Source organism: Rhinolophus sinicus, linkage group LG04, assembly GCF_036562045.2.
Source record: "Rhinolophus sinicus isolate RSC01 linkage group LG04, ASM3656204v1, whole genome shotgun sequence".
Classification (NCBI taxonomy): Eukaryota; Metazoa; Chordata; class Mammalia; order Chiroptera; family Rhinolophidae; genus Rhinolophus; species Rhinolophus sinicus.
In genome coordinates this window covers 157,178,949-157,202,403 of record NC_133754.1, presented here as the reverse complement: position 1 = coordinate 157,202,403, position 23,455 = coordinate 157,178,949, and the positions used below count along the sequence as shown (strand labels likewise).

Here is a 23,455-nt window from a genome sequence, read left to right as displayed (position 1 = left end):
GATCAAATAATGATTCCCGCAGGAATGACTGCCTATGTCCAGACTCTTGATATTGCAATAAACAAGCCATTCAAGGGCAATTTGCGCGTAGAAATCAATGACTACATTGAAAATAGACTGGAGAGAAATCAGCGTGGAAACTTTGTGAAGCCTAGCCTGCAAGAGGTCGTGACTTGGGTGAAGAATTCCTGGGTGAAGAGTCACTGACAGCTGTGTTGCCAAAGCACTATGAGCAGGCTACATGGACAAGAAGTGCTCATTTAAGGAGAGCTCTATTGCTGGACATGAGAGATTGGGGCCAATGGTTCTATAGGAAATGGAGTTGCAAGAAATTTAAGCCAGAACTCGGGGTTTGGAGAGTTATGACAACGATGTTCCAGGAGAAGATGACATGACTGTATTTGAATAAATACAGATTTTTGTACATGAATAAATGAATAAATGTAGATTGTTGTACATGAGAAAATAAGACATCCACTGAAAATAAGCCCTAATGCGTCTTTTGGAGCAAAAATTAATATAAGACCTGGTCTTATTTTTGGGGAAATATGGTATAAGTGATGCAGTGATGAGAGGAATGTTTGTTGAGGGGCCGGTTAGCTCAGTTGGTTAGAGCATGATACTCGTAACTTCAGGTTTCCGGTTTGATCCCCACGTGGGCCACTGTGAGCTGCGCCCTCCACAACTAGACTGAAACAACCACTTGACTTGGAGCTGATGGGTCCTGGAAAAACACACTTAAAAATAAAAAAGTTTTACAAAAAGAAAAATGAGCATAAAATGTAAAGAGGGATGGACTGGCAGACTTCAAGCATGACCGTGTGGAACTCCACAGGTCCACTCCATAGTGAAACTCTATATATAAAAAACACCACTTAAAGTCTCTGGAAATAGCCCCAAGGGCATACAGCAAATGAAGAAATACTTATTCTAGAAAATCTACTGAAACTTTAACACAGCCAATTTCTGTGGAATTGTAACCAAGACCCATTCCCACCTTTTACCCTCCCACTTCAGCAAGATAGAAACTCCATTCCAGACTAGTACAGCCAAGACCACAGCGCTAAGCCATAAGCAGAAACCCCAACTGCTTTTCCCTTTACCTGTATCTCAGCCTGCACACACATAAGAAAGTTTTCCTTTCTATTTTTCTAAAGTAATGGTTGTTATGAGTTTAGTTATTCCTGAGCTTACTGGAAAATCATGTCATTTTTGCTTAAATCACCATAAGGTTCAAGATCCAAGTAGACTGAAATCATAAAATAGCAGCAATAACAATAGTATATATGAATATCATTAATGTGAACAGTCAAAATTAAAATTAAACCAAATTAAATTAAAACAAGATATTTAAACCAGACAGAAAAAGGTTAAAAACTGCAAAATACAAAATGTTGGCAAAGATGTGCAGAAAAGGGACACCTCAGACACAGTTAGTAAGAATATAAAATGGTACAACCTTTCTGACAAGCAACTTGGCAGTACTATGAAAAGTAATGATTCACATACCCTTTGACCATTTGTTAAATTCTGCTTTAAGGACTTCATCCTGGACTCATAAATGGGCAGATATATAAAGATTTTCATAACAGCAGTACGTAATATCAAAAAAAAAAAAAGGAAACAACCTACATGTCAATTAATAAAGGACTGCTTAGACAATTTATGTTATAGACAGCTGTTCAGATCAGCAAGATAGACCTTAAAGTATTACATGAAACGATATCCAAGATAATATGCTTTTGTAGTTATTAAACACTATATATAATCACACACTGCTTAACAACAGGTACATTCTGAGAAATGCATCATTAGGCATTTTCGTCATTGTGTGAACATTACAGAGTGAACATACACAAACCTAGATGATATAGCCTACTACACACCTAGGCTGTATGGTATTTATTCCATCATCGTATCTGAGGTCCATCGACTAAAACGTTACATAGCACATGACTGTTTCACTACATATAGTATACAGAGTATGATCCAAATTTTGTCAAAAAAAGTTTCTTATGTCTACACCAAGACACAAGAAAGACACTATCAGTTGTTTACCTCTTTAACCACTGCAAAGGGAATGCAAAGGAGGTTGAAGGAAGTGGGAAGAGAAACAACTTTTATCCATATACATTTGCATATTATTTGAATTTTTATCAGAAGCATGTATTTTTTTGTGACTTTTTAAAAATTACTATTCTATTTATTAGTGTTACTTCAATGTTGAAATTGATAGATCATAAGGTACATATTCACTTCAAGACAATAAATGTTAAAATATCAAAAGACTGAATTATTGATGTCCTGTGACAAGCAGGTATTTTATTAAGTAATTGTAATAAATAGTCATAGAAAGTAAATGACTTGAAGAAGATGCTTTTAGTGTGGATTCTTTAACAAGCACCATTCTAGAGTCTACTTTGCACCACCCCTGGACTAGGCACTACAGGCAATTGAGAGGAAGAAGACAGAATGCCCTCAAAGGAGATGGCTAACAAGACAAAAGACACAGTAATAAAATGACTAGCAACTTCAAACAATACAGTTAAAAAGTATTAAATGGTTTTTAAAATATAATCAAATAGACTCACCAAAAGGCAACTCAAATCTTGTATCAAGCAAAATTTTATGGGGAGTTGGGTTTTTAGTTCCACAGATCTCATCATCTTTCATTAATGTCTCTGCCTCCAAAGTGGACCACTCCCCAGGCCCTTCCTAGAAAGAGAGATCTAAGATTAAACTTTTTCATGACTCCCCTCTTGGTTTAAGAACAAGGCATTTTCCTTTGGATTTCCTTGTTAGAGAACTTGTGAGGACCACCCGCATCCTGACAAGGCAAACACACCACTGTCACCACCTGCCTGCCTCTCCTGCCTGTGGTTTCTGTTATCCCTCTTGGGTGGGAGAGCAGCTTTCACTGTCATAAGCTCTCTGCAAGCCCATGAGTATAGAATTTCCAGAGTACCAAACCGAAAAACCAAGCATCTCTATGGATCAATATTTAATCTGCACAATTCTTAATGACTGTGCCACTTCATGTGTCACTATTCCTAATCAGCAAAGAACTACTAACATTGCTAATTAGGTAGGCCTGAACAGGGGCCACAACAAAAATGAACTGCCCACCTGCCTGGGGGAGTAGAAACTTAGCCTGAACTGAAAGAAATTTAGGAAGGAGAGGCACACCTTCACCATCCCCACTCCCAGAAAAAACTCATAGTCCACGTAAAAGCCAAATAGGAATATAATAAATTCTGTCCAGGTTCAAAGTGAGTGTCTACGGGAAACTGCTGAGTTATGTCCGAATCTGGGAAAGTAGAATGGGAGTTCAATCTTAAAAATAATGTATAGAGATAGTGTGAATACCAATTGCCGAGTCTGGTAGTTCCTTAAACTCTGTTAGGGCTACATGTAGAGGAAAGACTGAAACCAGTTCCCTGGGGATTGGTGACCCAAACAAAAACAAAAAAAGAAAAGAACAGGACCTAGCCAGGTGGCTGAGGAAGTTTAATGGGACTTCTCCCAGGAAACTGTCTCGGGGGAAAGTAGAAACCACAGGTACTCTAGATTGATACCACCACCCCCTGCCCCCCGACACACACACAGTACTCAGAAGGAACTGTCTACCTGATAAGTCTAAAGAGGTACTCTAGCACCTCTGAGTTCAGTCATAGGGCAAAAGGAAGACCAGACCTAAACAAAGTCCCCTGAATATCTGGGTGAAGTGAGGAATAGGCGCGTTGCATACCCTTTAATTAGAAAGGGGGAAGAGCAATCTGAGATGCATGGATGAATATTACTTGAATGGAGCTAGAACGGGTAAATGGAAGGGCTAGAACCATACCTCCAAGCAGGCAATGCAATAACTGACCTCATCTGACTGTCGAATAGTCTTCAGTGCAATCCACACGGTCCCCACCATGGTGTCCCAGATCAGGCCTTTGTTCCATACCTCCACACTTAGACCCAGGTCCAGGCGACTAATCTCACTAAAGGAAAGAAGAAAGCCCTTTAAAGAAAGCCAGATTATATGAAGGAAACAGATACATTTCCAGTCTTGCTAAACCTTGAATATTTTCTCATCAGGGTCCTGTCATCAGGGAAAATCAAAATGCCCCAGGATACTGCACCCACTGTTTAGGTTCCTAGAAACCTATGTAGAGTATCCATAGAAAAATGTCTTTGTCAGTCTGCCCGCTCTCCTTTGGAGCTACAATCATGATGAGATTAATGCAGTTTCACAAAAAAAGTAAAGCCAAGCAATGAGGGAGGGCATTACTGCCATGGCTACCTGCGTACAGTCTCCCTTGGGCAACAGTTTTATTTGTTTTGTTGTTAATACCAGCACTGCCTACAGCTGATACCTATGGACTATATACAGAAAACTTTTAGGAAAAGGCAATCTTGTCATAAATTCTTGACAAGCTTTATGAATGAGAGTCCAAGCAGAAGTAAAAAGCCCTCTGAGAACGTCTAAGTTTGATGGGAGCGTGAGGTGAGAGGCAGGTGAGGGTCACTAGGGTGCCAGGTCACAGCACACAGCCCCTGGAGAACCCACTTGTCATTATCAGTTAAAGCAGGCACTGTCATTTATAAACAAAATGATTATCGCAGGATAATGATAAACACAACGGTTTTCCTGTAACAATAACAAGGAACAAAATTATTTGAAAATAAATCATTCCAGAAAGAGCCAGATAACCACTAAGCAAAAGCAGTGTTATACCCGGTGGAATATCAGCTTGGAAGGGCTAACTCAAACATAATTATTGTTTTAAGGTGAAACAAGCCAACACTTATGTTAATGCTAAAAGCATTCTCCAGAAAGCTTATTAAAAACAAGGTTATTTTAGAGCAAATGCAAGAAAGATAAGAAAAGGCCAACTCCAGCAGAAAGGTATTCTCAGGAAAACAACAGCTATTCAGCATGTGTAGAAGTTTTAAGTTTGCACTTTAGAGAAAGCTTGGCTTCCCAGTTGTACCATTAAGATAAATGTTCTCAGATTCACAACTTTGGGATATAGTATTATAACCATAGAATTCATATCAAGTCTGTTGAAAATGAGTGAAGCAAAGAAAATTTGCTCTTTTTACATAAATACAATAGAACAGAGAATGTCATAATGAGCTCATTTGTTCATTTAATTGTTTCCTGAGCAGACACAATACATATGGTTTGGTACCCAGGGGAAGACACACAATAAAGGACCCAGTTCCTGTCTCTAAAAACTTCCAAGCTATCTGGAGAGCTGTTCAAATCCACAAAGTAGGTAACTAAACCCAGCCACTAAGCTAGGATGTTCACAGTGGGGAAACGGAGCTTTTTATCACACAGTTTCACGCAGCCTAATTAATCGATTAGCCTTGGAAAATATATGTAACAACCCTTATCTTTTGAATGGGGGAAAAAATTGCTTGGAGATACATACATAATAGCCCCAAGGCAATTCCTAAATAGCATCTCAAGTCAATAGATAAAAGAAATAGCGAGAGGTCTTTAACAGCTTCACTTGAACAGATAAAGAAGAAAATCGGTTCTGGGGGACCTCTGGGGAGTAAGGCCGAAACAATGAGGACATCTTCTACAAGCCTCTTGTCTCATCTATGTCTCAGTGGGCCCAACTAAGAGCAGTCTGAGAGCTCTGTCTATGCCTCATTCCCAGAGCTCTGGGGAAGTTTCTTCTATTAATTGACTCAATCAACAGTATATGTGTGTATGTGTATACAAGATTCCGAGCTAAGCAAATTCACAGTAATAATTGAAGATACCCTCCTTACCTGTAAGAAATTGAACAATCAAGTTCTGGAAATAAGATGTAGAAACATTAAAGATAAATAATGAGAAATACCAAATAAATATTAGACACTGCCACATACCGTGTTTCCCGAAAATAAGACCTAGCCGGACATTCAGCTCTAATGCGTCTTTTGGAGCAAAAATTAATATAAGACCCAGTATTATATTATGTTATGTTATGTTCTATTATTTTATTATATTATATTATATTATATTATATTATATTATATTATATTATATTATATTATATTATATTATATATTATATTATACCCAGTCTCATATTATAGTAAAATAAGACCGGGTCTTACATTAATTTTTGCTCCAAAAGACGCATTAGAGCTGATTGTCTGGCTAGGTCTTATTTTCAGGGAAACACGGTAATACCATCAGGAAGAAGAAAAAACAGAGAAAAGGGAGACTGAGACCAGCAATGGAGTTACCAGTGACAAAAAGACAGGGCAGGAGGATAAGGAATAGGAGCAGAAAGGTTGAGAAAAAGTTGCTAATAAAACCCACGTGTAAAAGGGAAGAGGGTAAAATTCACACAGCATCTCAAGGAGGGAAACAGGAAAATTCACACATATCATAGCAAGGTTGAAAGGGGAAGTGCTATGGGAAATTGGAAAATAAACACACAAGAACAAAGCTAGCTAGGCTGATGAGAGGCTGCAGAAGATCACTGTTTCACATGCTGGGAATAGTTATAAATGTAAATGATTATTACAGCCAATTGGAAGTTGGAAGACAATAGGATTGCTAGGGTTACCATAGCCAGAGCTGTGGTATGGCTACCATAGTGGTACGGGAAGAGACTTGAATAAACTGACACTGCACTCTATGTGTGTAAAGAAAGGAACAAGCGGTCTCATTCTCACATCACTGTGAGAGAGGTCATCTTGAGAGAGGCAACCAGTAAGAAACTGGACACCACTGGACTCTTTCTTCTTGAAGCCCAAGACACTACCACCTCATGTCTCTACTGTCTCTTAGTCTACCTCTCTGTTCATTCCTTCCTAGTTCCTTTTGTCCCCTCTTTAAATGCTGGTGCTCGCCAGGCTCTACTCCAGACCCTATTCTTACCCTACACAACCTCTTCCCTAAGCTTTCTCATCTATGCCCATGGCTTCAACTGACAAAAATATTTGCCCAACCCAGATTTCTTCCCTGAGTGCCAGGTTCTGGCTTCTGTCTTCTGTACCTCAACTCTTCTATACCTACCTGTCTTGTAAGAACCTCAAATATAAGCTTGTGCATAGTTGATCCTACATTATCTCTTATCCTACTGAGTGGCACACACTCACGCAATCATCCAAGACAAATCTTGGTTCTACCTGCTTAACATTATCTATCTTTTTCTCTCCATTCCTTTTGCTATTGTCTTAGCCCCAGCCCTCACAAACATACTCTTTAACTATTATAATGAAGTTTCTTAAATGGTACTATAAGAAGCAATATATTAAAAGCCCAGAAGATTAGAATGTTTCCACATAAAAATAATAATCATCCCTATGTCTTGAGACACACTATAAATCTCACAAAGCAATTTCACTTCAATTGCAAATTTCACAGCAATTTTTAATACATTTTCTTGTTTGATCCCCTCATGTCCACCTTCCCATAAAACAAGCATAAGCTTGTAAGAAAGGTAGAACTTTACAGATATGAAAACTGGCACTCACAGAAAGTAAGTGATTCACCCAGTCCTTCAAAATTCTATTCTACACCTCTCCCCTTTTCTAGAACAAGGGGAAAGATTCCTGAAACTTAAGGGGAAAAAAGAAAGAAATACCAAACTTTTAAAAGCCAGCACTTCTAATATACTAAATTTTGTGTCATATGTAAGAAATTCTACTAATGTGCACTCATTTTTATTAACTAGATGAATGTAGGGCATTTTACTCCATAAAGCAAAAGAATTATAAGCACAGAGACATTCATCCCCTAAAGCAGATGACTCGGGTACACACAGACACACAGTCTCTCACACGCATAACCACATTCCTTCAAGGAGCCCTCTGAGAATCAAAGAAAGAATAAGTTATATTTAATTACATGCTTAGTATGTGGCACTATCTCCTAATTCTGATCACTGGGGAAAACCACATAGGTCATATTTACACAAACATAAATTAATTGGGAGTTTACTCATTCATAATTCATCTCTAAGAATACATTACAAGAAAACAAAACTGCAGATATACTTCACCTACCACACTTGTTCCTGTAACTCTGAAGTTCACAAAAAGAATATTTAACATGTTAATATATTAAAATTTCTTTAAATATTTAACATATTTTATAAATCTTAGACATACACAAAATCTTCAGCCTCTAATTATTTAATCCAATGTGAGTAACCTGGAAAGATTATCAAATATTGCAGTCATGCTGCTACTGCAAAGTACTTACAACATAAAATCTTGTTCCCAGGAAGGTTGATCACCACGAACTGCTACAGTTGTGCTCTTCACATTCTGTACTTTCAGGGTCACGTATGTGTTAAATTTATCTTTAAAACAATGCAAAGTGAAGATGTAATACCTAGTGCTCAGATTGTTAACCAATCACACAAAGCCCTTGGAATTAAATAATATCCAAATTAAAATAAGACATGTATAGGGCCGGGCCGGTGGCTCAGGTGGTTAGAGCTCTATGCTCCTAACTCCGAAGGCTGCGGGTTCAATTCCCACATGGCCCAGTGGGCTCCCAACCACAAGGTTGCCAGTTCAATTCCTCAACTCCCACAAGGGATGGTGGGCTCTACCCCCTGCAACTAAGAGTGAACACGGCACCTTGAGCTGAGCTGCCGCTGAGCTCCTGGATGGCTCAGTTGGTTGGAGCGCGTCCTCTCAACCACAAGGTTGCCGGTTCAACTCCCTCAAGGGATGGTGGGCTGCGCCCCCCGCAACTAGAAAACGGGAACTGGACCTGGAGCTGAGCTGCGCCCTCCACAACTAAGACTGAAAGAACAACAACTTGAAGCTGAATGGCACCCTCCATAACTAAGATTGAAAGGGCAACAACTTGACTTGGAAAAAAGTCCTGGAAATACACACTGTTCCCCAATAAAGTCCTGTTAAAAACAAATAAACAAACAAACAAAAAAACAAGACATGTATAAAGAAAAAACGAAAATATATATTGTACAGTATAGCATCGCTCTAAGCATAGTAGAGTTGCAAAAAAATTATAAAACATACACTACTTTCAAAAGCATCATTTACCCAGGAGACACACATATACACACATATAAACTAAAACAAAACTTCATGAAATTCAAGATGTGATACACTGATATTTACTATTCTAATTTATTTAATCTATTAAAATCTTAATCATAACCAACTAAATAGATTTTATAGCCCACCGGTGGTTTGAAAATACTAATATAATTGATCTGGTAGTAAAGACATATAACTTTAAATGTGGGAAAGAATTAAACACCATAAGAAAAAGAGAAAAAGTGATAAAGGATTGTCGAAGAGTTACCTCTAGCTGTTGAAAGGGATAAGAATTCAGGATAAACTCGCATAAAGGAAGTGGATTTAAAGCTTGATCTACTTGGTTATCAGAAATGTCATCACAGAGTTGGTAAAAGGATATTCTCTAACCTGAGAGCATAAGTCGAGTGCCAAACAAAGGTAGGCGGCCTGGAACTCAGAAGTCTGACTACTGCTTACTTAATACATGACTTTCTGCACTCGCCCTACTACCTTCACGTCAGCCGTGATTAGGGGCACTAAACTGAGAGCTCACTTTTCTGTATAAGAAATTAATCCTAATTTTATAAAATGAAAAAAGGAAGATAATAATTTTTGACCTACCAAACTCGCAAAGACTGCTTAAAATAATTATCTAAAGTTATATTCGCCATGTCATGAACTTCTAGCAGAAGATAAATCTTTCTCTTAAGTATCATTAAAAAAATATGTCATTTATATATAATCCCCATCTGTATCCAGTGCGTCAATGCAGGAGACCACTGAGCTATGTTTTCTATCATGTGATTCTGTACTCCACTCTCCATATCCAACCACAGGCGATTAGACCAGGGGCAGACACCACGCACGAGCAGCGGCTTCATGGGCTGGCCAAAAGCTGAGACCAATATGATTCTCTCTCAAAAGATTTTAAATAGGGAAAACAGAGAAATAGTGAAAATTGGTGGTTGGTGACGAAGCTCCAAGGAAAGGCATACAAATTCCAATGGATATGCCATTATGGGCTGTAAGCAAGCATAGAAAGCCAGCTGGAAGAGAAAAGGGAGCAGAACAGATTCTCAGAAAAAAGGGAACTCCTAACCCAGAGCCAGGGGAGAGAGCAGTAGGCTCAGAACCTGCTTAGTTACTGTTGCACCCAAGGTTCGGTTTCACAGATTTTCCTGGGTTCCCAAATATGTTCGGGTTTTTTTCCAGTAACCCCCAGGACTCTCCCTTTTCCCCAGCAGTAACCAAAGCAACGTAACATTCACAATTAAGGAAAATGTGTATTGAAATAAGGAGATAACCATTTTCTACCTTCACATTGACAAAGATTAAAATATTTCATATTATCTAATGTTGATAAGGATTGGGGAAAATAAACACTCACATATTTCTGGTCTGAGAATAATCTAGTAAAAACTTTCAGAAGAACAACTTGGCAGCAACTACCTAATTTAAAATACATACCTTTGGCCCAGTAATTCTACTTCTGGACTCTAGTGTACATATACATTTGCAAAAGCAGGCAATGATAAATGCACAAGAACATTTACTGTTAAGAATAGCAAGAAATTGGAAATAATCTAAATATTTATCAATCAAGGACCTAAGGTGCAAATCTACAAAATTCTGTACAACACTTTAAAAAGGAAGAACCAGATATATGTATCTGTATATATATGCACAAGAAAAGACTTTCATGATGCATTGTCAGAAAAAAAGCAGGTTGCATAAAGATTATGTGCAGCTAATCCATTAGTGTACACATGCATATACACAGAAAAAAATCTGAAAAAGTATATAAAAACCTCTAAATAGTTACTTCTAAGAGATAGAACTGAGAAGGTCAAAAAGTAAGTGAACTTTAACTTTTCATTTGATATACAGATATAGATTTCTTGAATGTTTTACAATAGCATTGATTTTTTTCTCAGCTTTACTGACGTATAACTGACAATCAAAAATTGTATGTTTTCAGGTATACAACCTGATACTCTGATATACATATATGTTGTGAAATAATACCAAGCTAATTAACATATCACCCTCTCAGTTACTATTTTCTTTGCATAAATGTGTGTGTGTGTGTGTGTGTGTTATGTGTGTTAAGAACATATAAAATCTACCCTCTTAGCAAATTTCAAGTATATACTTCTTGTTAACTTTAGACATTGGTGTACATTAGAGCTCCAGAAATTATTCATCTTGCATAACTGAAACATTGTATGCCCTTGACCAACATCTCCCCATCTGATTTTTAACTAATAATTTAAAGAAGTAATTTAATGAGTTAATTAATTTAATCAACAAATTCAATGAAATTGGTGTTTTAAAAGATTGCTTTTAAATCACAGCAAATATGGGAGGACATAATTATAGGCAGGTCTTACCTGGTGAACCCTGGAATTTGGCTCTTTTAACTGCAAGAGAAAAAAAGGGACACCATGAAGAATTTTTGCAAATTAACTTATTCAGCCAACATTTATTGAGCACCTATTAGCCTACGGTTAGAGTCAGGACTAGATTTTTAAGTCCAAGTCTTTAGAAGAGAAAAGAAACTGGGACTTCTGATCGAAGCTTAAAGACAAAGTTAAAAGTCAGCCAATCTAATCTCATACTCAACGCAAAAATCTCTCACAGCCTCCTAATAAGGAGGTAGAGGGAACTAAGTTACTTCTGTGGCAAGCAACCAGTTTCATGTCACACATCTTTTTAAGGTTTAAGTTAAATATGTTCCTTATTTAAAACCTATCATAGAAATTCCTTCTATTCCACTCATGCCAAAAGAGGAGCATAACAGGCGAGACCTAGACAACTGGTTTTAAAGAAGAGTGAGAAGTTAACTTCTTTCTGGGAATAAGCAGACATATACAGGACATGCTATGCAAGAGTTCTGTTTCCAAAATGTCAGTGGAGAACTGCACAGGGGGAAAAAAAAATCCCACACTGGGACTGAAGTATGCTAACTCCTAGGAAAGGTCAAAGACCTGATAATTTGACCTGAAAAAAACTGTTAAATTCCAGAAAGCACCAAATACCTATCAAATATTTCTATCAATGAAGATTAGGGCTAAGTGCCACAGGGGGGAAAAGGACAAAAGGAAATCAAAAAACACAATGCCTGAAGATACTTGAGGGTACAGATAGACCTGCCATTCTCCATGCCCTGCATTACAACTGAAAGCTTCACTTTGGTGTCTATACAACTCCTCCTTCATACTTCCCAGAGATGGGTGATTCTGGACCTCCCACAAGGCCCTCCTGTTTTTCAGGCAGCACTTAGTGCTGAAATCTATTTCTTTTTATTGAATCAAAGTACCATATTTTGCCCTGTATAACACGCTCCCATGTATAATACACACCCACATTTTTAGCCAAACTTACACTGAAAAAACTCTTTTGTTTTGATTTTTTAATTCAAATTTTTATTTGTTTACATTTAGTTACTTGTGTTTTGAATTATAAAGGAATTTTAGCATTTATTTTTTCACATATTATGGTACAAGAAATTTTATGTACCAAATAATTACAAAACACAAGAACAGATACAAGGTACAAGAAATTTTATGTACCGGTAACAAATTTACAATATGAATACATCATAGAAGACCAAGAACTCTTCGTTGTTGCAAGTTTGTCGTAAATTCAACAAAACCGATTATTGTATTACCGGGTATTATTTTGCATTCTTTTTCCTCACAAATTTGGGGGAAAAAGTGTGTACCATACACAGCAAAATACGGTACGCTTCCCACGGGACTGCCCTTTGTAGTACTAATGTCATTTCCTCTCCCCAATTTTTCATTAACTGCATTTAATTCAAGATTTACTGTAAAGTTACAGTAATCAAAACAGTGTGGCGCTGGCATAAACATAGACCTAGATTAAGGAATAAAATAGAAATATATAAATATAATATGTACAGTATATAATTATGTAAGTACAATATATATTCTCTTTATACCATATGCAAAACTTAACTTGAAATGAATCATGAATAGGATTAAATGTAAGAGCTAAAATTATAAAACATCTCGGAAAGAAACAAAGGAGAAAATCTTAGTGACCTTGGGTTAGGCAAAGGCTTCTTAAATTAGATACAAAAAGCATGAAGTTTAAAAGGGAAAAAAATGGATAAACTAAACTTTGCCAGAATTTAAAACATGTTTCTCAAAAGACACTGTTAAAAAGGTAAGCCATAAACTGGGAGGAAATACTAGCAAAACATATCTAATAAGACTGGTAAATGACTATAAGAAGAAATCTCAAAACTCAATATTAAGGAAACAACCTACATTTTAAAACTGTACAAAAGATTTGAATGACACTTCACCAAAAAAAGATACAGAGGTGACAAATAAGATTCTCAACAGCTAGTCATCAGGGAAACGTTCATTAAAACCATGTGATACCACTATATACCCACCAGATCATTTAAAATTTTTAAATCTGACAATACCAAGTGGTAGGGAGGATGTGGGAGCAACTAGAAATCTCACATTGCTGGTGAGAACACAAAATGGTACAACCACTTTGGGAAACAATTTGGCATTTTCTTATAAAAGTTAAACATACATTCTTCCAGCAATTAGCCATCTAAATATTTACTCCCGAGAAATGAAAACTTATGTCCAAATACTTATACATGAATGCTCATAACTTCCTTATTAATAATAGCCAAAAACTAGAAAGAACCCAAATATCCGATCAACTGGTAAACAGATAAACAAATTACGGCATAGCTATACAATGGCATACTACTCAGCAATACAAATGAAAGAACGACTGATACAGGCAACAAGGATGAATCTGAAAAGTACATTTTGCTAAGTGAAAAAAGCTAGACACAGACTCTGCTTTCATTTATATGACATGCTAGAAAAGGCAAAACCAAAATAGAAAGTATAGCAGTACAAAGGAACACAGGAAATTTTTTGAGGTGATGGAATTGTTCTGTCTTGACTGTGGTAATGTTTACATGACTACATTTATTGGTCAAAATTCCAAGAGTACACTTAAAACAGATGGATATTATAGTATGTAAATTATACCTCAATAAAGTTGAAAAAAAAAAAATTCCTCCCAGCAATCCCATACTTGGGAATTTATTCTATAGATACCAGAGGTGCAGAAAGAAGTATATACCAGTTAATAAATTGAAGTAATATTTATAATAGCAAAAAATTAGGAAATTGAAGCTTTGCACAGTAGCAGTATCATAGCCAATGAGGTTTATCAGAGGTTCAATTATTGCTAATTGAAAACTTTTCTGAAGAGGAATAAGAGGTCCAAAAACAAGTAAGTCATGGGAATGTAATATACAGTATAGGGAATATAGTCAATAATATTGCGATAGCATGGTACAGTGTCAGATGGTCACTGGACTTGTTGTAGTGATCACTTCTTTAGGTATATGAATGTTGAATAACTATGGTGTACCCCTGAAACTAATATAATATTGTATGCTAGCTATAGTTTTAATTAAAATCTTTTAAAAATTAGGAAATTGATTAAATGTTAAATTATCTAAATGTGACAAGCAAAGCTTTAGAATTTTCAGAAGAAAATATAAGGGAATGAATATCTTGCTTGGTTGGTTGGTTGGTTGGTTGGTTGGTTGGTTGGTTGGAAGGATGAAAGGAAGGATAGATGGAAGAAAGGAAAGAACGGAAGGAGGGAGGGAGGAAGGGAGGGAGGGAGGAAGGAAAGATCGATATACATATTTTATAATAAAAATCATGAAAGGAAATATTGCACACGAACTCTGAGAGTGTGATTTTATCTTGGGAGAGAAGGGATTGAGACTGTAAAGGGGGCTTCAACTTTATCCATAATACATTATTTTTTAAAATCTCAACCAATATGACAAGACATTATGCTGAGGGAAAGAAATCAGTCATGAAGGGACTTTTAAAAATTGAGGCAAATCATATTTTATGATTCCTTTTATATGCTATATCCAGAATTAGAAAATCTAGAGACAGAAAGCAGATTAGTAGTTACCAGGGGATGGAGGGAGAGATATTACTTCAGGAGTATGGGTGTTTTTGTCAGGTGATAAAAAATTTTTAAACTAGAAAGAGGTGGCGATTGCACAACATTGTAAACATACTAAATACCACTGAACTGCTTACATTAAAACGGCTACTTGTGTTATATGAATTTTGCCTCAATTTTTAAAAATATGTCTATACAAAAGCTTGCACATGAATGTTCACAGCAGAATTATTCATAACCCAAAAGTGGAAACAACCCAAATGTCCATTAACAGATCAACTGATAAAATGTGGTATATACAAACAACAGAATATTATTCAGCCATAAAAAGGGACAAAATATTGATAAAGCCTACAACTTAGATAAACCCCAAAAAGCATTATGCTAAGTGAAAGAAGCCAACCACAAAGGACAATTATATTGTATAATTCCATTTATATGAAAGCTGTTGCAGGATTCCAGGTGAGAGAATGGAAGCCTACATCTAGTTGGTGAGAACTAGAAGGGAGAGGAAGCTGAGAAGGGAAAGGTCATGACATTCTGTCTTGACAAGGAAGCACAAGACTGGAAGAGCTCAGCAGCCACTACAACTCATGGCTGGCATCTCTTCATAGACTGGAGAGGCATTGAATGCTGGCCACTCTATACCCCTAGATAAGGTACAGCATAAAGCAAGTAAGCATGAAAGAGAGGAGAGCATAGCAAATACACAGCTTCTCCTCTAATATCCTGCCTGCCCCAGCAAGCACTACACACGCTCCCCTTAAAGAAACTTCTAATGGGAAGGAGGGGGGACTATTGTTTTTTCTAACAAAATGTATAATGCTTACTGACTCTTTAAATTATATGCACATAAAACTTTGATTAAAATGTAAAAGAAAAAAAGCAACATCAGCAGAAAAGAATAAAGCAGGGGGAAAAAAGATTATATATAGAAAACATTTAGCTTAATGGCCAGTTGTAGTTGGTCCTAGAATCTGACTACAGAGGTCCTTGAAATCCAACCTACTTCCATTTATTATTAGTGTGATCTTGGTCAAGCTAATTATTTGTCTGTCTCATTTCCTGCGAAATACAGATAACAAGAATGTGAGGACTGAGTTAATAAATGTAAAGAACTTAGATTCTGGTATAGAATAGGCAGTTAATAAATGTTAGCTATTACAATTGTTATAAAAAATGACAAAAAGGTAGATTATGCAAAGAAGAAAACATTAATAAATATAACTCCTGTCCATAATAAGGACATTCACAAAGCACTTTATTTCCACAGGTTCAAAATATTCCTCATTCTTCAACACCAAACACGAATATTATCTCTCCTACTAAACTTTCCCTTATTTTTTGCCAAACAAATGCTGTCAAAAAACATACTGTCTTCCTGCTCCAAATTCCCACAGCAGTTTATATGCTCCTCATGTGCCTCTTGCTTTCTATCTCCCCTTAAAAGTTATTTACATCAAAGTCTTAACTCCTATAATGGGCAAAAGCTCTTTAAGGACAGGATTCATTGTTCCATTCATCAGATTATTTCTCTAAAATTCCTTGCGTATAATCTTGATAAGCGGCGTCTGAGACAATTGCTTTTTTGGAACCCTTAACACTCCCTCAAATAAATATCATAAATACCTCTGCAACAGGGTTTTCTTTGGTAACCAAATAACATAATTAGAAATCTATAGGCCTTACCTATAAAGTTGGTTGATGCAATCTAATTACAATAAAGCAGTTTTGAGTTTAGATGCCAATGCTACCGCTAAAATATAAACATGTGACTGTCTTTTTACTTTTACATTTTTCAAGGATCAATGGATTATCTGTGCCTAGTCCCAAAATGCCTGGACATATTAAAGAGTCAAGACCGTATTTGGTTGGCCCCACAAAATGAAAGGACCAATGGCCATTTTTCTGAAACAGCCTGAGACAATGTAACTGGTGGTTGAAGGACTCTGGTTCTTTGAGGACTCAAAGGTTATCAGAAGAATTCTACTTATCCTTTTTTGATGTCAGTATATACCAAAAAACATATAATCTTCAATTTTCATATTTGACAAAGTATTCATCTTCTGCTCTTTCTTCCCCTCCTGGATCTTAGGAGGCAGCATTAAAGCTTGTTTAGGTTTTATCCAGACTGTAAATCTGTGTTCTCTAGACAAAGGGCCACTAATTTAAAGGATCTCAAACATTAGTCTTTATTCAGATTAACCCAAATGTATACAGTGTGTCAAGTATACTAGGCACTAGTGAGATACAAAGTAAAAACCGGGTCTTTTAAAGTCTGTAAGAAAATAAATGTAGAAATACAAAGTTACAACATAAATGCTACAATGAAAGTAAATACAAGGTATTTCTTGGAATGGGATAGGGTTACAGTGATGATAGTGAGAACTATGAAAATAACAACATTTTTGAAAACACACTGCCACTTAATCCCTTAAATGATCACTTAATGCCTACAGAAACTTTATGAGACGAGCAGTAGTATTATTTCCATGTTACAGATAAGGAGACTAACTGGGTCCGAGAGAGGTTTAGACAATTTGCTCAAGATTACACAGCCAATAAGTAACAGAGCTGGGACGCCAACTCAGGCAGTCTGACTCCAAAACCTATTTACACTCTAATCACTACGGTAGGTTGCCATTTTCCTGGTCTAGATAATATGGATATATTGCCAGGAGGTATCCTCACTAGCTTCCTCCATTTTGAGTGGAAGAGGCTTACGGAATTTAGGAATCTTTTCATTTCTTCCCTCAGACCTCAGGGCTCAACAGGTGACTGACTCCATAATGTGCCATTCGTGCACACAAGAGGGCCTGACTGAGGAACTGGATTCGAGAGTATAAAGATTATATTCTCCAAACTGTCTTTCGTATCCCCATGGCAATATTGTGGCTACCAATTTGTGCTTTCTAATCCTCTCACCTTCTCTCTCATCCCACCCCACTCCCATCTAGCAACCCTCAATTTCTTCTCTGTATCTCTGAGACTATTTCTGTTTAGTTTGCTCATTTATTCTGTTCTTTAGATTGCACACCTAAGTGAGATCATTTGTCTTTCTCCATCTGATTTATTTCACTTAGCATAATGATGGCTAAGAAAAAATTGGCTACAAATATAGAATAAATTGAATATAGCAAGTATACAACTCTTTTTTTAATAGTGAAGCCCCCATTCCATGGTCTAAAGGAAGAAAAAAAGCATCCTCCAAAACATGATCTACAGGACATGAAATTTTGGAGGGTCTAGAAAAAAAATGAATTTTCTAACCTACTTAGGTGATGGTCCAGGCTTTCCAGTAAGATGAAAATTCAGTTTAGTGTAGACAAAGGTTAAAACACATAAAGTAGAATTATTGTGTGGCTATTTCCATGATATGGAACCAAATCTTCAACCTAGACATTTTTCTGTGTCAGTCTACCTCCTTACATGCATGTTATTTGCCCATTGCTCTTTCAAGACGAGTCACAGCATTTGTAATTACTCTTGAGAAGGTCCCTGTGCTTTCTTTCTCAGATGGACTTTTGTTATAATTGTGCTTCAGTGTGTCCTAGCTTGATTCCTGCCCTTATTGTGCTGTAGATGTCCTTTGCTCAGTCATCATAAGCAATTTCTTGAGAATCCAGGTTAACTAGTTAATATGTATTCAAAGATCTGTTGCACCAGGCATTGTAAGGCTGCATTCTAGAGCCACAGTATGCGCTAGCCCAGCACTGTGGGATAGAACTTTCTGCAATGATGAAAATGTTCCACGTTGGTGCTCTTCATCATGGTGGTCACCAGTCCCATGAAGCTAGTGAGCTTTTGAAATGTGGCTGGTATGACCTAGTGACAGAATCTTTAATTTAGTTTTGATGAATTTAAATTTAAATAGCCACGTGTCACTGCTGGCTACCATATTGGAAGTGCAGCTCTAGTCTATTGAAAAGAATGCTAGGTTTGTTTGCTAGTACAGTACTAATTCCCTGAGCCTGTTTTCCTTTGTGTAAAGGGAACTAATAATTCTTTCCTTGACCACTTCTGGGGATCCTAGGGAGAAGTTAAAGAATATATGAAAGCCTATTGAGAAATGACCAGGCCTGAGGGATAGTATGTATTAAGAGCTATAAAACTGTGCTTCTTGACTGCAGTTCCATTTCTAGGACTTTATCCTAAGTAAAAAAAACATGTTTTTTTAAACAACCTTTTAATTTTATTTATTTATTTATTTATTTATTTATTTATTAAAATTTTATTGAGTAACAGTGTGTTTTCCAGGACCCATCAGCTCCAAGTCAAGTTGTTGTCCTTCAGTCTAGTTGTGGAGGGCGCAGCTCAGCTGCAAGTCCAGTTGCCCTTTTCAATCTAGTTGCAGTAGGCACAGCCCATCATCCCATGCGGGAATTGAACTGGCAACTTTGTTGTTAGAGCTCATGCCCTAACCAACTGATCCATCTGGCTGCCCACTGGCAGCTCGGCTGGGGCTCGTTGTCTTCAATCTAGTTGTGGAGGGCGCAGCTCATTGGCCCACGTGGGAATCGAACCAGCAACCCTGTTGTTAAGAGCTCACTCTCCAACCAACTGAGCCACGCAGTAAAAATTTTTATACATCTCTCATTATCTGTGAGGATAGGCATCAGAGGTTATTTATAATTGTGTTAGTTTGCTAGGGCTGCCATAACAAAGTACCACAAACTGGGTGACCCCTAATACTGGTCACCCACTAAACTCATTTCAGGATAAATGAAACTTAGTTTATTAATTTAATTTAATTTAGCATTCCATTTGGTGAACACACCACCGTTTATCCAAAGTTTATCCAAACTTCTACGGTGAGACTCTTAGCTTGTTTCTAAATTCCTGCCACTAGGCTTCAGTGAACATTTTCCTGCATGTCTCCTTTGACCAAGCACAAGAATTGCAATCACTGTAGTGGATACTTATCTTCAATCAATTGCTGTAGTGGATACATATCTTCAACTTGACTAGGTCTTGCCCAATTGCGCTGCTAGTTGTCATATAAACTTACATTCTCACCTACTGTATGTGAGTTCCCAAAACACTTTTCAAAAAAAAACTTTCTGTGTCAAATAATTTTCCACATACAATAACAAATGAAAGTAACAAACCAGTTTCTATTTTATAACTCTTGGAATAAAGACCAAATCTGTATAAACACAACAAAATCCAACAAGGCCAAAACATCCAATACGGTTTCTCCAAGGCCATCTTTCTTTCAGTGACTGTCTCTGAAACAGGAGCTATGCTCGGCACTTAATCCTAACTTTACACAATGTTTTTCGAACTTGTTTTTAACCCACCCTATTCTGAGAACTATCTTACACTGCAACAAAGTTCCTATCTTCTTACATACATGTGTGTGTACAGTATGTATATATGTTATGAAACAAAAGTCGCAGAAAATAATACTTTTCCTTATTAGCTACAACTTTATATTTTTCCCCTAATGCTGGTAACCCACTAAACTCATTTCAGGACTAATGAATCCTGCTCACAGTTTGAAAAAACACTGCTGTAGAGTGTACAATTTCCACTTTACAGATTAACAAAGAGAGGTTAGGTAACTTGCCCAAGGTCTCAGACTTAAACAGCGAAATCTGAAATTCAAACCCAGACTCGAAAGCCCACGCTTCCTGGAGGCCACAGCTTTCTCCTACAGCATTATTAATGCCAATTCCACACCAACTGAAACAGCTAATGCTTCAACTTATGCCCATATGAATGAAGGCAAAGAAAAAATACAAATAAATTCTGTTAAAATATGGTGGTGTGGATAGAATGATAAACAAAACCAAAGTTGCAAACCAGTAATATACCTATGATTTCATTCACTCATATACAGTTCTGAAAAAAGCCTTAAATATCACTGCTAAGCTTCTACCTAGCTTCATAGCTGTTCATCATAATTTAAAGAGAATACTAATGAAATATACATGAATATGCTACCCCATCCTTGAAAACACTAAATTAATTTCTGCAAGAATCAACAAAACTTACTACCAATAAGCTCCATCTCAAGCCAAAAGACAAACAAGTACTTACGTCAAACTTCAACAAAGCCAATGACTAATTCTAAAGTAAACACAGTCCAGTTTATAATTAAACACGCACAAGTGCTCAAATATATCTTTTAAAATGTTTTCTAAATAAATAAGCCTCAGTTGGAATAGAATTTACATTAATACACAATCAGATTTCTATGGTTACGATTTATCAGACCTAACTCAAGCTGGGTTACACGCGGACAGCATAAGGTCAGTCCAGCCCTCTCGCCACCTAATTCCTTCATTAGGCAACTAAGAGTGACAAGCCATACTGGAGTGTAAGGAAACATTAAGACATTATTTAATTCACTCAGTTTAATGTTTTAACTTTTAATACCTGAAACCATTATAATAAAATCTCTTACCTTACACATAAATAATAACTATGTCTTGGTCTTTATTAAAATCCATCAAACATCCCACAGGGAAGCCCACAGGTTATTATTTGCTGATACACAGCTGACACATACACATTAAATCAAGTTAAATATTGAGCATTACTTACAGTGTGAAAGATTCTGTGGTCCTGTTTAAGATACCTCAAACTAGCTGCAAGCTAGAATTAAAATCATTAAAGTGAAAGGGGGAGGCACCCTTCAGTGGTTTGTAAGAGCTTACTTCTCCCTTTGCAACAAAGTATGTGCATGTGCATATATTAATGTGTGTATGTGCATGTGTGTATACGTGGTTTTTTAACAGCTTGTCTCCCTTTTCCAGTTGCAACAGAGTGTAGACCTACCATAGATCTCAAGAAAGGCAGAAAGCAAGTTTTCTGGACATTACAGAAACCGCAATTACAGATCATAACAAGAAATTCCTGTTGTCAGCTTAAAAAGAGAACAGAGGTTCCAAGTGACTCTAGACGAGTCCTGCTCTGTAGAGGTGGCTGGATCATTCCAGCCAAGCAGCAGATACTGACACCACAAGATATGTTTGGCACCCAATATCAAACAGTGGTGTTTTGTTTCATTTCAGTGATTTGTGGTGGTTTATTTCATTACAGTGATCTCTTAACAGTGAGCAGATTGGAATTATTGATGCAGCAATTAATACATTCTCTTCCTTGTCTAGTTTGATTGTTTATACACATTTTCAAACAGCTTATAAACTGCTATCATAATTTCAAATGAGTCATTACATTGGCACCTTTAGCTTACTAGAGGTTTATCTCACTGGAAGTTTCTCACTAGAGGTTTCTCAAAGATCCTTTCCAGTTTCCAAAAACTAAAGATACAAACGCAGAGAGGCCTTGTCAAATTCTAATCTATAATATTACACTAGGAAAAATAAATCAGGATAAACTGTATACAAAGTATGATGCAATTTTAAGGAAAAGAAAAAAGTTACACACACACACACTACAGAGAAGACCAGTAGAATTATCATTTTTATTTTCCTCTTGATGTATTTTCCAAAATGTCTAGGGTGGGCATATATTGCTCTTATCATGAGGAAGAAAAACGGTCACCAAAAAGCTTTCCTTTACCACCCCAGATGAAATCTGTTCTATTTTAGTTGTTTATCTACAAAGTTGCTTATCATATTCTGTTCTATATCATAGTTACATTCTCTCCTGTCTTCCCTGTTAAGAGTACAAATTAGTTGGAGGATAGACCACATGTGTTTATCATTGTGAGCAACACAATATGATGTCTACAATAATGGCTTAATACGTGTTCACTAAGGCCGTGCTGTGCTTCAGCTGAAAACAGCAAGGCATGTTAGGCTAATTTCACATGGAGCACAGGACCTTACTCACTTGAATCAACTGTTGAATCCACAACAACAAAAACTAATATGCATACTAAATGCATATACAGTTCTTTTACCTAGATATACTTAACACTAGTAAATGTTAAAATCTTCAGGTATCCTTTGCCCCAGGCCAGCAGACCAGACCTAGCCAAGTAGGAAAGTCTACATTTTGATCTCTTGAGTTGACTTGATATAGAATGTCCCAATGCAATGATTACCTTTCTCACCTTACATGAAAGGTGGCCGTATTTCAGTAGAAGCCCATTTAATTCCCAGGTATGTTTTACATCGTAGGTCAAGCTTTATGAATAGTTTTCAGCTCCTAAGCTTTTCACAACATTGTACCTACCACTATACATGACCTGAGTTTTTTAAAACTGCAAGGGTACTTTCATTTCTACTGTCAATTTGACCCTCACTCCAATCCAGTGAGACTGGCACAAGTATTACAGTATCTTTCCCATTTGATAGAATATGATTCTGAATGAAGTTAAGAGACTTATGGATAAAATTTTTGTCGTTACCTAGTAAGACTCAAAGCAGAGTTCTCTTGAACCCAAAATCCTGGATTTTCCATTATACCACATGTCCTTGCAAGAAAAAAAAGGAATTCAAGTTGCAAGCACTATTAAGTTAGAGCCATAATGAACTCTCTAG

At 36.8% G+C, this 23,455-nt stretch overlaps 1 protein-coding gene and 1 pseudogene across 5 annotated transcripts in view; one reads left to right on the top strand and one right to left on the bottom strand.

Moving 5' to 3' along the window:
- The window catches only part of UNC13B (unc-13 homolog B), a 173,138-nt gene that overhangs the window by 134,217 nt on the left and 15,466 nt on the right, over nt 1–23,455 (bottom strand). For all 5 annotated transcript variants that reach the window (XM_074330677.1, XM_074330678.1, XM_019729033.2 and 2 more), the window contains exons 2-5: nt 11,393–11,422; nt 8,209–8,308; nt 3,872–3,989; nt 2,592–2,715 (exon numbers count right to left, since the gene is read on the bottom strand). In XM_074330677.1, coding sequence (XP_074186778.1) covers nt 2,592–2,715; nt 3,872–3,989; nt 8,209–8,308; nt 11,393–11,422 — 372 coding nt within the window. The remainder of the gene's footprint in view (nt 1–2,591; nt 2,716–3,871; nt 3,990–8,208; nt 8,309–11,392; nt 11,423–23,455) is intronic.
- LOC141571462 (U4 spliceosomal RNA) lies at nt 14,199–14,325 on the top strand (annotated as a pseudogene).